The 14,679-nt window shown below is 35.4% G+C and overlaps 1 protein-coding gene across 1 annotated transcript in view; it reads right to left on the minus strand.

Moving 5' to 3' along the window:
- Window positions 1-14,679, minus strand: part of DPYD (dihydropyrimidine dehydrogenase) — an 841,951-nt gene that overhangs the window by 220,773 nt on the left and 606,499 nt on the right. Inside the window, exons 17-18 of the mRNA XM_044238740.1 lie at window positions 9,520-9,640; window positions 8,592-8,711 (exon numbers count right to left, since the gene is read on the minus strand). Coding sequence (XP_044094675.1) covers window positions 8,592-8,711; window positions 9,520-9,640 — 241 coding nt within the window. The remainder of the gene's footprint in view (window positions 1-8,591; window positions 8,712-9,519; window positions 9,641-14,679) is intronic.

Here is a 14,679-nt window from a genome sequence, read left to right on the forward strand (position 1 = left end):
TTGACAAAGAGTATCAATACCCACAGTCTACAGACACGACTTTGGAAGACTCTCAGTGCATAGTGTAACTGTGTTAACGGGAAGGATACTGCATTCAAACAGCTTCTCCTCACGACCTTGGTTATCCCTTCCCTTCTACTGATAAAAAGGATGCAGCTGTATGGTGATAACAGGCAAAACATAAAGGAAGAGAGAAAAGCAAGAGGCTATCAATACTATTCCTCCTACAGTTTAAGTCTGAGGAAATAACTACGTTTATTGATATGTGGGTGCTTTTTCAGGGAGAGAACTGTTACTATTCAATATGTTAGTATCTACACAAAATCAAAAAGAAAAACATGGTATTGCACAATCTTGAGCTTAATTTTACCCTTACCTGCCTCTGACACCTGTTTCCTTTGCAAAGGACTACTTACTGGCACTTAGAATGGATTATCTTTGCATAACAATGGTTTGTATTCAACAATTAATCCTTAAATTTTTTTTATTATTGAAGTATAGTTGCTATACGATGTTATATTAGTTTCAGAGGTACAACAGTGATTTGACAACTCTATGTATTACTCAATGCTCACCACCATAAGTGTACTCACCATCTGTCACTATATAATGTTATTACGATATTGCTGAATATATTCCCTATGCTGTACTTTTCATCTCCATGACTTACTTATTTTATAACTGGAAACATTTCATTTTAAATGGAGTGACATATTCTTTCTATCCTAACCCCTCAAATTCTCTTCTTACTTCCCTCTCTCTCTTTTTTAAAGATTTTGTTTATTTATTTGTTAGAGAGAGAGAGAGCACAATAGGGGACAAGTAGGGGGAGAAGCAGAGGAGGGAGAAGCAGAGGAAGGAGAAGCAGACTCTCTGCTGAGCAGGGAGCTCTGATGTGGGGCTCAATGCCAGGACGCTGGGATCATGACCTGAGCCCAAGGCAGACCCTTAACTGTGTGAGCCACCAAGGAACCTCTTCTAGTACTTTTCTTAAGAATGAATTCTGATCCTGTTTACTATTATTTGTTTCAGATACTTAGCTGTGGGCAGAGATTCTAAATGTATGTATGAAATACCAAGATTCTCGAGTTTTACCACTGATTTAATCCTTTGACACTATTTTGGAGATAAGATCTCAATTCAAAATGCTCAACAACACTAACCTTCCTTCATCTACTGTTCAGTGAGGATTCTGAGGCCCTCCCAGACCTCTCAGGAAGGAGCCCAGCAATCTGTATTCTAATGAGTCCTCCAGGGTCTGGGGCACACCGAAGTTTGAAAACCACTGATCTACTGGAATCTCAGCTCACAACGGGGCTTCCGTATGTTAAAACTGTCTCCAAATTAGAAGTTAAATAAGAATATTTTCCTTGCTAACATACATAAATCCTTATGCATAAAATAATATACATAAATCTTAAGTCCAAAAATTCAGGGTTAATCTAATTTTGATTATGTAATCAGGCATTTGCTTCCCGCAGGTTTTAAGATCTTCAGCTACGGAGAGCCAATGACATTTTGATACTTCTCTCGATGTTAGGGATAAACGTGTTGGCTTTATAGTCTGAGCAATGCTGGAGAGTTTGGTCTAATGCTTAGGGATTTAAGCCAACGAATGGATAAGGATGGTGAGGAATCTCATTCTAGTCATGCCCTCCTTTCCTAATTTCCCTTTTCACTGTTTGGTCTTCTTCCCTTTTTCCTTAGGGAGCTGAGTGATTGATAGCCTAATCCAATGACTGTATTACAGCTGCCTCAACTAGGACTCTTTTCCTTATCATTAGCAGTTAGCCTATGGTTAAATTCACAGCTCACTGCTTGGTACAGCCCCTGAGATTTAAGGGTCTGGCCTTTAGAAAATATTTAACATAAAACTGAAATCTTGACATACTGAGAACTCAGTTCTCTGCAAGGCTTCTTTAATTAATCCAACGTACTGTACCATTGTTCTGTATGAGACTGTGACATGGTGAACTGTTTCTGAAGCTTACAGAGATGTGTAGTTCTAAATTAAACAGTCACTGACGTGTACCTACACTGATTTTTTAGTACAGTAGATATGCATGAATCTGTGAATATTTAAATTCAAGCTCAAACAGTGACACAATACTCCTTAGTTTTACTTTCATAATAGAACATTTTTTGATTAATTTCAAGCTTCAAGTCATTCTTTATGGAAAACACACACACACACACACACACAGAGGAAAGAAATTTAATAATTCATTACCACTGCTGCAAAGGTAAGTTTTCTTAATATGCTTGTCAGAGTCCTTTGGTTTACAAAGTCTATCGAATATTCTCTTAGGAGGTGAATATTTTCACCTCCTAATACAGACATTATTTTCATACAGACATTATTTTCCTAATTTTGAATAAAAAAAAACATATATAATATCCACGTGGCCATGAATGTGTTGGTTCTTAAATACGTTCTGATTTTACCATCTATCTGCAGGACAATAGTTATTTTAAAATACCTAAGGAAAGGATGTAGACCTTGATCTATGCTTTAAACCTTCGCCCTTGCTCCAGTCCGTCGATGAGCTGTAAGCGTCTATGAATATGGCAGCTGAGTCCCAGATGAAAAATTATGCATCTCATAAACTGCTATTCTGCTGAAATGTCAAGCCAAGGCAAGGCTGTACCTCAAACTCAGCACTTGGCATTTTCCTTCTGTCTGCTTTGTTGCCATGAAGCAAACATGAACAGTGAGGATTTGTGTAGGGCAGGTAGCAGGCGAGCTCACCGTCAAAAATCTATTATTAGGGCTCTGATCTCCTGCACAGACCAACGACAGCCAAACAGTGTGAAATTCGGGCTCCAGGAAAGGCAATATAATGCAAAGGGGGATTCTTTGTCAATGTGTACATGAATATATTCAAATGAGCATGATTTAAATGAGAATAGTTCTAATGGGGAGCTTCCCTCAACCAAACTGATAATTTATAATGAAAATTGTAATTCAGCATCTTTATTTGATATGCCTACTTTGACTGTTCTGCAAATATCGTACATATATTTATATAACAAGGTCTTTAATAATTTGATCAGTTAAACTTGTGATGGCCTCAGAATATTTATGTAGATAATAGACTATATTCTTTTTGAATTTTGTACACACACACACACAAAAGAAAATAGATGAGTGAGTATAAAGTGAAAGGTTCTTTTAATTATTCTTTTTGGCATAATTTATCAGTGCTTTTTTTATTCATTTAAATGTTACCTTTATCTTTCAGGTTATTTTAGACATTTCAGGATTAAAATCTAAGCTCCTATTGATAAAGGTGGTTACAATAGATAGTTGAAATTTTATGACAGTGAGTTGGCGTGTTTTTCTAAAAGGATTTTATGCATCAGTAATTATGTGATTGGCAATAAAAAAAAGTCCAACCCATTAACAACTACTCCCCATAAAAAAATATCAATACTGCATTTTATGATATAATTGTAATGTATGGTGTAAGAACTTAGAGCCATCTTGCCCAGATCTTCAGTTGCTTGCATGTGTGTAACAGCTATTCAAAGCAAATTATAACTTTTGGGCTTTCAATCTACTATGCGTTTTGTCATCTTCCTCATTTTACAAAAATAAACTAATAAATACATCAAAATAGGTTTAAGTTCATGACTGGAATGGGTTACATTGCATTTGCATTCATGTGATGCCCAGTACTTGAGCTCAATGCTGCTAAGTCACTGTACGGTCCTGATAATCTTGCCTCTTAAAAATGTAGTATAGAGTTAAGATTATGTTAAGTCATTATGTTGGTTCATGTTTGTGCAAGTTTTCTGAGCTATACAACTTTGAACCCACTTCTAACCCATACACTGGCATAGAATTACAAATTATTAGCAAATTTCTAACTTACACCTTCTTTTATTGCTGTTTCCCTCGTTGGTTTCACAATAAAACACCTTTAGGATGTGATGTTTGTAACTATAAGAACCCAGAGTTCAGTGACAAAGAGTCCAAGTAGCTGGATTTCAAATCATCCATTATTTATTTGAGAATGTAAGGGCATTTATGGAGTATGCCATTGTCATTTGTTAAGAAATACACAACCATCTCTTAAAACTGTAATATCCTATATGTAACTAATTAGTAAGTTTGGGTTCCTGAAACAGAGATCAAATCTTGAAGGCCAACTTTGATAAATTATTCAGAAATCAGTATTAGAATTTATAGGTATTACTTTCAAATAAAATGTGTTCTATTGTTTTAACTAAGCAGGTTGGTACAGACAATTATTTCAAAAAGCCATCCAAAATTGAAATTGAGAACAAGAATTTCCTTTTTGGGTAGATAGAACAAATGTAGTAAATAAAATAATGTAAAACAATGACTTAATTTTCCAAGCTTGTAGGAAGTGAATTAATGAAACCTAAAGCATCCCCCATGGTTTCAAAGTGCCTTCTGCAGAGAAATTTCATATCTTTTCCCTATGTGTGGGTATGTGTGTGTGCTTGTTTGTAACAACAAACAAAATATATACAGAATAATGGAATTACGTAACAAACCTAAAAAATATGCCCATCCCCCATCAATAGAAAGAAGCACTTAAAACACAACAAGGAATAATTCCTTCAAGTGAGTTCACCTCACTGAAAAATACTTGATTATTGTTTCTCCTAAAGCAGCTACAAATTAATAAATACCATCCTCACAAAGTCATTTGCAGGAAAGATGTATCTTTGGTTATGTCATGAAGGACTCATTCTTAACCATGTCTTAAAGAACCTTATCCACAGGGAAGACTGTGAAAATGTCACACCACAGCTGGATGACACCATTTACCTAGGTGATAGTAATCACGGACTTAAGGGCTATCTTAACATTCCTTCATTATTTGTGGATAAGGCCAGGAAAAATGTCAAAATTTGAAACTAAAACAAGAAAAAAAAAAAGAAGTGAACTGAAGCTAGGAAAAATCATCAGCAATTCACACAAGGATGGGGATCGTAAATAATGTTACTGATGAGACCAGTGGTTCTTCTGGTGAAATAAATGAAGGCACAGAACGCCCACTGCCAGAAACAAAACAAAATAAAGCAAAACAAAACAATACCCTGCTCAACTGTTTGGTGACATATGAACTAACTGTTGTTTGATATTAAAAAAAAAAAAAAAAGTTTTCCGCACAGATTTTAGAAAAAAGGAAAGTGAGGTGGTAACAACTTGCAGTATAAAGTCTCTATGGCCCAAAGAAAAGTAGGGAATCCAGAGTCGGTAATTTAGACAGATGTGTTTGTATGGTGCAGAGCTTAAATAGCCATCTCCATTTCATGAAAGTTTTCCTTATGCACACTGACTAAACTTTCTTTTGATACTGTTCTCACTATGAAATCACTTTTAATTTTATAATTCAACCTTTAATGGACTCATAGAGCAAGAGTCTTGCAAGGTATTTCTGGAATTGAAATTCAGGTTTATAAATCATTCTATTATGAATTTGCTTCATAGGTTTTGTTCCCTCCAACCCCTGCTCCCAGATTCTAATCACCTATAGGGGAGTCAGAACAAGGCAGTTTCTAAAATAACAAAGCTGAGGATGAGACCTTGGAATCAGACTCTTGCTCCTGATAAAAAATTTTAAACTGCAACAAATAGAAGTAACCTTGTTTAATGACTTCCAGAGGCTTAGTGACTTCTTTTATTAAATAAAGAGACCTCCCTCTAATCAGTAGCTTTCCAAATTTTTGAAGTTAACCATAATAAAAACTCATTTTACATCATGACCCAGTATAGAAATACACACATGTACGTGTGTGTATTATCTGTATAACTGAAAAAAAAAAAGTTTGACCAATGTTTATCCCATCTGTGTGCAAAGCATTCAGACTTTTTTTTTCTGTTCTATTTGATTTTTTTAAACTGTTGACTATAGTTCTTTAACTTGGCTCCATAGTACATTCATGAGTTGGGAAACAAAGTTTGAAAACCATTGCTTTAAAGTACTCTAGAATCCAGACTAATCATGTTTGAAATAATCCAACCGACATTCCTTGGGTGAGGTTCTGTCTTCACTACGCTAGTCACTGCTCCTTATTAGCTAATGTGTTTTAGACAGACATTACAGAATGTGACCATTTTTCTATAGCATGTGTAGTACCCCAAGTATCTCATTATTTCCCCATTTACACAAAACAAAACCTTCATGTCAAACAGCAACAATCTTACTCTGAGAAAAAAATAATAAAGACTGAATAGAGAGTTGGACAATATTAAAGGAGAAAAACACTCCTGCCTCGCAATGGAAAATATGTAGTGTATTTCAGGTGGCTATCCAAAACTGAAGACTTTTCAGCTTTCCCTTAAAAAAAAAAAAGAAAGAAAAAAAAATCTGCAATTCAAGCTGCTCTTCTTTCTTTTTTTTTTTTTATAAGGTTTTATTTATTTATTTGACAGACAGAGATCACAATAGGCAGAGGAGCAGGCAGAGGGAAAGGGGAAACAGGTTCCCTGCTGAGCAGAAAGCCCAATGCAGGGCTCCATCCCAAGTCCCTGAGATCATGACCTGAGCCAGAGGCAGAGGCTTAACCCACTGAGCCATTCAGGCACCCCTCAAGTTGCTCTTCTAAAAGCAGACATTCCAGTGCTCTGAGAGAATACTTCGGAAAATATTAGCACTGCATTATGGTAATTGTTTTAATCTTGTGAAAATAAGTGGCATATTTTGTATGATATTCTACACTGAAGCAGCATTTGAAGTCTTGACAGCCATGTTTGATAAAGGTAGGAATGGTATTTAGCCATTTTGATATTTCCACCAGTCCTAAAATTTGCAGCCATTATTATTTAACACAGTAGGCTAGGTTTTGTTATAACTCACTCTGAAGGTACTTTGTTATAGAACTTGCTTCTGTCCTCAGATATATTATTATTGCCTGTTTAAACTGCTTTTCAGATTCTATTACCTTTAAATTAAAGCCAACACTGCTTTAAAGGAGAAAAATTCTATCAGTTTTGTCAATATGGAGAGAGGCTGTTTTCAAAACAGACTGTTTAATGTGAAGGGACTTAATATAGAACCTATTAGAAATGAGGTACAAGCCCTTAAAAATGTTAGGGACTTTTTGTGGTTTAAAATGAAAGTTCCACCCAGGCTTAGCTGAGCTTATAGCCCAAGTGAATATTTATATATGAATTTATAAATCTTAGAAATAGAGTTTCATGGAAATGTTAACAGGCCCTGAGGTATAGCTGAACTTGTTTTCAGGTAGCACTATAATTTCCAGTGTGTGTATGCTTAAAGACTACAACACAAAAGACTTTTTCTAATGCTGTAATTTTGTAGTTTTATTAGACTGAGTTATAGTATGGGAGAATATTCAGAAATTGCAGCTTAAATGAGAAAACGTGAATGGTGTTACTTATATAAAATACTACTGCAATAGTTCTTTTATTAATTTTTAATGTTCAGCACCCTCTGTGACCTCCTTTATTCTCTTGCTGTCAACATGGCAGGCTGGAAAAATTGAAATGGGCTGACAGAAAACATAGTGCATGTTACAGCCCAACTCTGGAGTCTCTTGACTCTCTTTCTGCGGCACATGCTAACGCAGTCCACGTTATTCTGCATTACAATAATATTTAAGGCTCTCTTTGATAGCTCCTGATAAAAGAGAGTTGTGTCTGGACCCTGTGCAGGTGCTTCTCGTCAGCTTTCCTCTTTCTGACATTGCGGGGATGGGAATGGCATTCAATTACCAGCAGAATATAATTTTTAAAAAAATCATGGCTCATAGACCACACTTCATGCTCTCAAAATATAATACCTCAGCATGGATAGTGTTTTATTTGTGTCTACCCGGCCTCTTCCAAAAGCATATTTTGGTCTGATTCAGCAATGCTTTTCTCGAACAGTGGGACACTGCTATATTATGTATATTTACCACTGTCTCTATCACCAAGGAGACTAATCCCCATACCAGTACAGTCAAGAACCTTACAGCATTGTCTTTGCAAGACCAAGTTCATGTTGTCACAGCAACAGAGTGCACAGGGCAAAGATACTGAACCGACACACTGGGATTAAAACTTCTGTTTCTGTTTTATATGTAAGTGTTTGATGATGAGAAAAGATATGCAAAGGTGTGAGGTCTGAAATGTCTTCTCAGCTGATGCCACAAATGCAGTTTTAAGAATTCATCTGGGACAGTAATGAAAGCAAGGTTTTTTGAAGAAGGTACATTTCAAAATTCTAGGAAAAGTGAAACAAATTCAGACTCTGAAAAAGATATGATCATCAGAGTGCTTATGTTTTTCTCTGCGATGGCACTGGTATTAGCTCTTGCTAGTAAGTGACAAGACATTTGTGACAATGAGAAATTCTGAAGAGACCGCAGACCATGAGAGAATCAAATTTACACACAACCCTATCTTGGTATTCTCTCATCTTTGGCCATCAGTCACTTGAGCCTTCACACTCAGTATGTTCCATCTGTCATAATTATTAGGAATTTGGACTAGCAATTAGTTATCAGAATTAGGGATCAAAAAGACATGATATACTTGCTTGCAACATGACTTCTGATTTTTTAGCAACCTTCAAGAAAGCAAATTGCAAAGAGAGGGCAACACCTACCAGACACTCCTCCGTAGGTAGTCCGCTTTCCAAAGCCCACTGCGGGCCAAGGCGTGCCATCGGCTCTTAATCCCATTAGGCCTGAGACAGTGTTGGTGGCTGTAACTCCATCTGCACCACCTATGAGAAACACTTCATCATTTACCTGAGGTTTTTTTAAAAGGGAGGATGGTCAAAAGCCATTCAAGCCCACACGACCCAGGAACACACTCTTTCCCTTGAGAACATTTCCTTCCCTCAAGTGACTTTACTAATTTTACTCCTACCATTTTGCTTAAAATGCTAGACATAAACATTTTTAATTCCCATCAATTCATTTTTCCATTTATTATACAGATTTATAGATGCCAAATATTTTGTAATTGGTGTTACTTCCCAGGTAGTTTTCAATACCTTTGCAAATCAAGATGCAATTTCCATTGGATAGGGCGTGGCATGTATGATTTATAAAAGCATTCACTGCCTGCATGATTTATGTGTTTAATAGATATTTATTGGGCATACGTTTAAGGCAGTATACTATCAAATACAAAGGGAACTAACAAGAAATTTCATATTGTGGAAGGTGGTATCTTTTTGTTTTGTACTTCATTAAAGGTTCAAATGCTACTATTGGATTGTTACATTACGACGTCATTTATTCTGGAGTGGGTCACTGTGATCACGGTTTTGTTTCATAATCTTTTGTGCGCAAAGCAAGAAAGATTCAAGAAAGATTATAAACATCCTTGTTTAGACTCCATTTACTAGCTCGAGTCCAGGTGTGAACCTACTGCATTTGTGAGATCAAGTGCTCAATTTAGTACTTTTCCTAAACTCTAAACAAAGATATACACATATATTTGTAATTAAAGATATACTTTGGAATGGCACATACTTCAGGCCAATAGTTCAGTGACTAGAAAACCAACACAAGTTTAGTTCTTACCTTCCTTTGCAGCTCTTGCGATGCTTGCGATATCAGTGACATTTGGGGTCAACTTGGCAAAGAAAGGAATCTGAACAGCTTGCCTCACCCAGCGACAGATGTTCCGTACCAGCTCTGGATCCTGTTCAAATAGGTCAGTTAAATATAGAACATAATTAAAGAATTGTGATCAAAATGTGTACTGGAACAACAGCAAAGCTGGATATGTGCAAGACAAATCCAACTTGACAATGAGCTACATGATATATTTCTCAATTCCGCCTCAGTATTACACCTAGACTCATTAGGGAACTAAGGTTAACACACTTCCAGTGAACTGCAAATTCATCACATAAAGGTTAAATTCCTCAAGGGAGCCTTTGGAAAATAAAATTACGAAGAACCAAATGGAAGAAACTGTTTTCTACTACCAGTTAAATAATACTGGGAGTAAAGCATAAACTTCTGGTGGTATTTTTGGTAAATATTACAGAATTTCCAGCAACCTCATTGGCTTAAATCTAATAAAAAATACTTAAGCTGCTGATTCCTGGGTGGATTATATTCTATCTGAAGCCTGTTGTTTCCATTATTAGAAGACACAGTCTTGATAAAGTGTGTTCAAAAGAAAATCCATGACTTACTAATCAATCTAATTATGATATATAGTGTATGCTAATATGGAATAATTCAGCCTTGGATTATACATGAGCTGATCAGTAACTTAGTTTACTTTTGTTAATGTTATTAAGATCTGCGAAGCACTTTTCAACATTCATCTACTTGAAAGGATTGATCAAAATGACAAAAATGAAATAAAATATCAAATGCTCATCTTTAAAAGCAAGGAATAGACATTTTCCTGTGCCTGTTTCCTGTGATTTTTCAGGCTTCTATTTTCTCATGGGACAAGTATCATTTAGAAGGCAATCACCTATCCTTTCCATTGAAAATAACTTAGCTGTAGCAATGTTCTTTGATTTCAACACATACAATAGTCCTTTTTTTTTTATTACTTTTAGTACAAAATTTATTCTGACAGGTACTGATAATGCACTTTGATAAATTACCTTAAAATATGCAATAGCAATTCATTATTGAACTTGGTAATATTATCTTAGCAAGTTAAAATGTTTTTTGAATAAAAGAAAAACCCAGAAAAATACAGACATATATTTAAACTATGAAACAGCAGGCAAGTATATCATTTGTAATTAATATTTTTATATGTAAGAAAGTTGCTCTTTGCATTTTAACCTTTCAAATTCTTTTAAGATGAGATTTCTAATGTTATAACCTTTAGAAAGAACCTTTTCACTTACGTTTAATGTGTCTTGATCTGTCATCCTGTATTACTCTAAAAGTTGTGCGTTTAAGTGCTAAGATACAGCAATGAGGTAAATTCTGTTGATTGTTACCATCTCTATTCAGCAAGCTTATAATTTTAACAAAAAAATCTTTGATTTGGTTTGTTCTCTTTTCAGAACAGTAATTTCTTCATTAAACATAAATATTAAAAAAGCACTATATGGAATGCTCTACAGGGCATACTGTGCATTATGAATAGTAAAATCTGGAGACTTAGCTGTACAAATTCTAACTCATGAAAATGGAGATCTGCCCCTGCCCATGCAATGTTCATGAAATATTTATAACCGCTGCATTGGCATTATGAAGGCAGTTGCATCTTTGTGACTTTCATTTTTAAGTTATGAATTTCCATGGGACTTAGCCTAGAAATGACAGTAACTCTAGATGATATGAATTGCATGTCCTTTGTGAAAGCTCTCTTTAAGATAGAATTTGACAATAATTTAAAGATCACTTGAATTGCATAATACGTGGAAGGTAGCCTGATAAGAATTACTGAAACACATACAAAATAGGATTTGGTTCCAATAGAGTAAACACTAATAATCTGATATAGGCTTCTAAGTGGCTTTCGATACTATTGACGACCATGTCTTAATAATTTACTTTGAACATTTATCACACTTTTTTCTGTTCACTCTTACCAGTTGACTACTTTAAGTGAATGTCCTTTACATGTTGTTTAACAATTTGGAATTTGCTCAAAGGTTTTAAGTTTTTGAAAAAAAAAATAAAAATAAATAAATAAATAAATATATAATATTTACTTGAATCATCTGTCTTTATTTTGAGATGCCATGATTTGACCACCCTATACTTCTGGGGGTAAACTTCCTGGTGTTCAGATAATATTTTTTTCTCATCTTCATACTCAGCCAAGCCACTTGCTAACTAATCTTTATACCTAGCTGAAACAGAATTTGATTACCTGGGAATTTAAAAAAAAAAAACCTCTGACTAATATTATTGTAAAATTAATGACTATTCTTTAAATTGTAAAGTTTTGCTTGACAGACATAATAGGGAATATTCTAACACAACCAGAAATGTGGTGAGGCTAGTAACATGATAAAATGGATCTGTATACTTTGGAAAATCAAAGGACACTCTGAAACTATTCACACTTTCCTGGTTTCCTCACACTTTTGATATTAATGTTTGAGATCTAAAAGCAATTAATAGTGTTTCTGCAACTTGGCCTTAAGAATTTCCTAGTGATAGCATCAGATGGTGTCACCCATGAAAGCCAATTTTTAAAATCTTACAGAAACAAATAAATTTTAGACAATTCCTAATGCCTCCCCCTTCCAAATCTTCAAGATGGGAAATACACAAAGGTATTATTATTTCTGACAAATTGACACTTTAACATTAACCACACCAACAAAAAGTAAATAAAACCAAACAATTCTGGACTGCTTTTCTATTTCTAGGCATAAAGCATTATAAACACTCAAAAAGTAGTTTAGAGAAGAATAAATAAGAACTCAGTATTTTCCATTGATTTCTTTACAGATTCATCACAATACAGACTATGCGTACGTTTAAGAAAAACCTGAGTATACTTTTTTTATTTTTGAAAAGATTTTATTTATTTATTTGAGAGAGAGAGGGAGATATTATGAGCAGGGGGGAGCAACAGAGGGAGAAGCAGACTCCCCACTGTGCAGGGAGCCAGACTCAAGGCCCCATTCCAGAACCCTGAGATTATGACCTGTGCTGAAGGCAGAGATAACTGACTGAGCCACCAAAGGTGTCGCAACGCAGAGTAAATTTTATGACAAATAATATCTAAAAGCATGAAATCCAAGACTTCCTTACAAATCTGGGATAATTCTGGAAAAAAAAAAAAAAAAGAGTGGGTAATGATGGGAAAAAAACCCAAACAGCTTAACAAGACTCTTAAAGTGTGTGACTCACAAAGTCTACCTAGATCTTAAAGTCTTTATTGGCTCTTCCTACAGGTATTAATAATGCCTATCTCTGACCATGATTTGCGATCTCTCCCATAGCAACTGTGTGTGTGTGGTGTGTATACTTCTTTGTAAAGCAACATGTTAAACACCTGTTAACCTTTTTGTTATTCATGTGATCACCAAAGAAAACTCTGAGACAACTGAGTGAGTTTCTCTGCCCTGTGTGATAAGATAAGCAAGAAATTGCTGAAACACTTAAAGGCGTGAGTGATGGGGCTAGGGAACCACATGGTGGTCTGGAGAGTACTGCGTTGAGGGGAAGCTACTAGACCAGACCTGCGAGGTGCTGACAAGAAGATGAAAGTGAGCCAGACACAATTTTGGTCTCTCTGACAACTGTAATGGGCAGACTCTCTGTGTCTGCCTGCAATTAATACACTTGGAATCGATCTCTATGAAAACCAAACAATAACAACAGAAACTAGAAAATGTAGCTCTTAATGATTATTGGCTACAGTAGTTTCGACTGTCCAAAACTGTTTGTAAAGCCATATTTTGGGGGCGCCTGGCTGGCTCAGTCATTAAGCATCTGCCTTTGGCTCAGGTCATGACCTGGGATGGAGCCCCACATAGGGCTCCCTGCTCAATGGGGAGCCCGCTTCTCCTTCTGCTGCCCCTGCTTGTGTTCCCTCTCTCGCTGTGTCTCTCACTGTTAAATAAATAAATAAAATCTTCAAAACATAAAAATAAATAAATAAATAAAGCTTTATTTTCTATCTGGGCCATAAGATAACAATTTCTAACTCTAGTACACTTAAAGCTTAAATTTTTTTTTAAATGTACTTTTCTATCTGGACTATAAGATAATACATTAATCTAGTAACTAGTATGTCTCTAGTTACATATTAAAGGGGTTCTGAAAATGATATAACCTGCTGCGTCTGAGACCCTAGGATGACCTCTCCATTGTAGGACAGGCATTTCCACCAATTTCCTAGGGCATCAAATCTCATTGGTTTCATGCCCTGCACAAAAGAACAAGCATTAGAGAATGAGGCTGTGAGAATTTCTTGATAAGCTAAATTACAAGTGAAATTTTTGCCTTTAAGAAACATTTCTCTCCAATTTACCTGGTAATTTTCACTCCATACAGTTCTTTTCAAAATGGCTTTCTTAGAAGGTGGCATTTCAATGAATCCACTGAAAAATTTTACCAGCAATAAATGTTTTCCACTAAGGAACTCCTAAGTCTTAATTCACATGAATGCCAGGAAGTAGCTAGCATTTTTTATTATGTCCACTTCTCTGACAGAGAGAACCAGGGCCCAGAAGATCAATCTGAGTACCTATTTCACCTTCTTAATTTTCTTTCCCATTATCATGTCCTAAACCATCATCTTCTTTAGCAAAATTGCTCCCTAAAGTGAAATTCAGCCATCAATTGTAAGCCAGAACTACAAAGGCTTCATTTATACTTGTAAGACTAAATGTAGCTTCAGAATAATAGGCAAACGTGATGTATTTATCCTTCCATGTCAATAAAATAGAACAGAAAGAGTTAACTACTTCAGGTAGAATTGTTAGTAAACGCAAAGAATGGGAATGTTCTAAATTAACTTATGGTTTAGCATGTGCTCTTTTGAAGTTGGTTTTCCTGATTTAAGAATGCTAACGATGATACAGTCACCTTGGAACATCACCTGGTAGTTTCCTAAAAAGGTAAACATGCACTTACCAATCCACCCACCAATCTCCCTTTTATTTATATATCTAAGAGACATGAAAACATATATCTACACAAAGACTTGTACATGAACATTCAGAGCAACTCTTTCAAAAAAAAAATCCAAATTGGAAATGACCCAAATATTCACTAATATGTGAATGAATAAAC

This window comes from Neovison vison, chromosome 2, assembly GCF_020171115.1.
Source record: "Neovison vison isolate M4711 chromosome 2, ASM_NN_V1, whole genome shotgun sequence".
NCBI classification, from domain to species: domain Eukaryota; kingdom Metazoa; phylum Chordata; class Mammalia; order Carnivora; family Mustelidae; genus Neogale; species Neogale vison.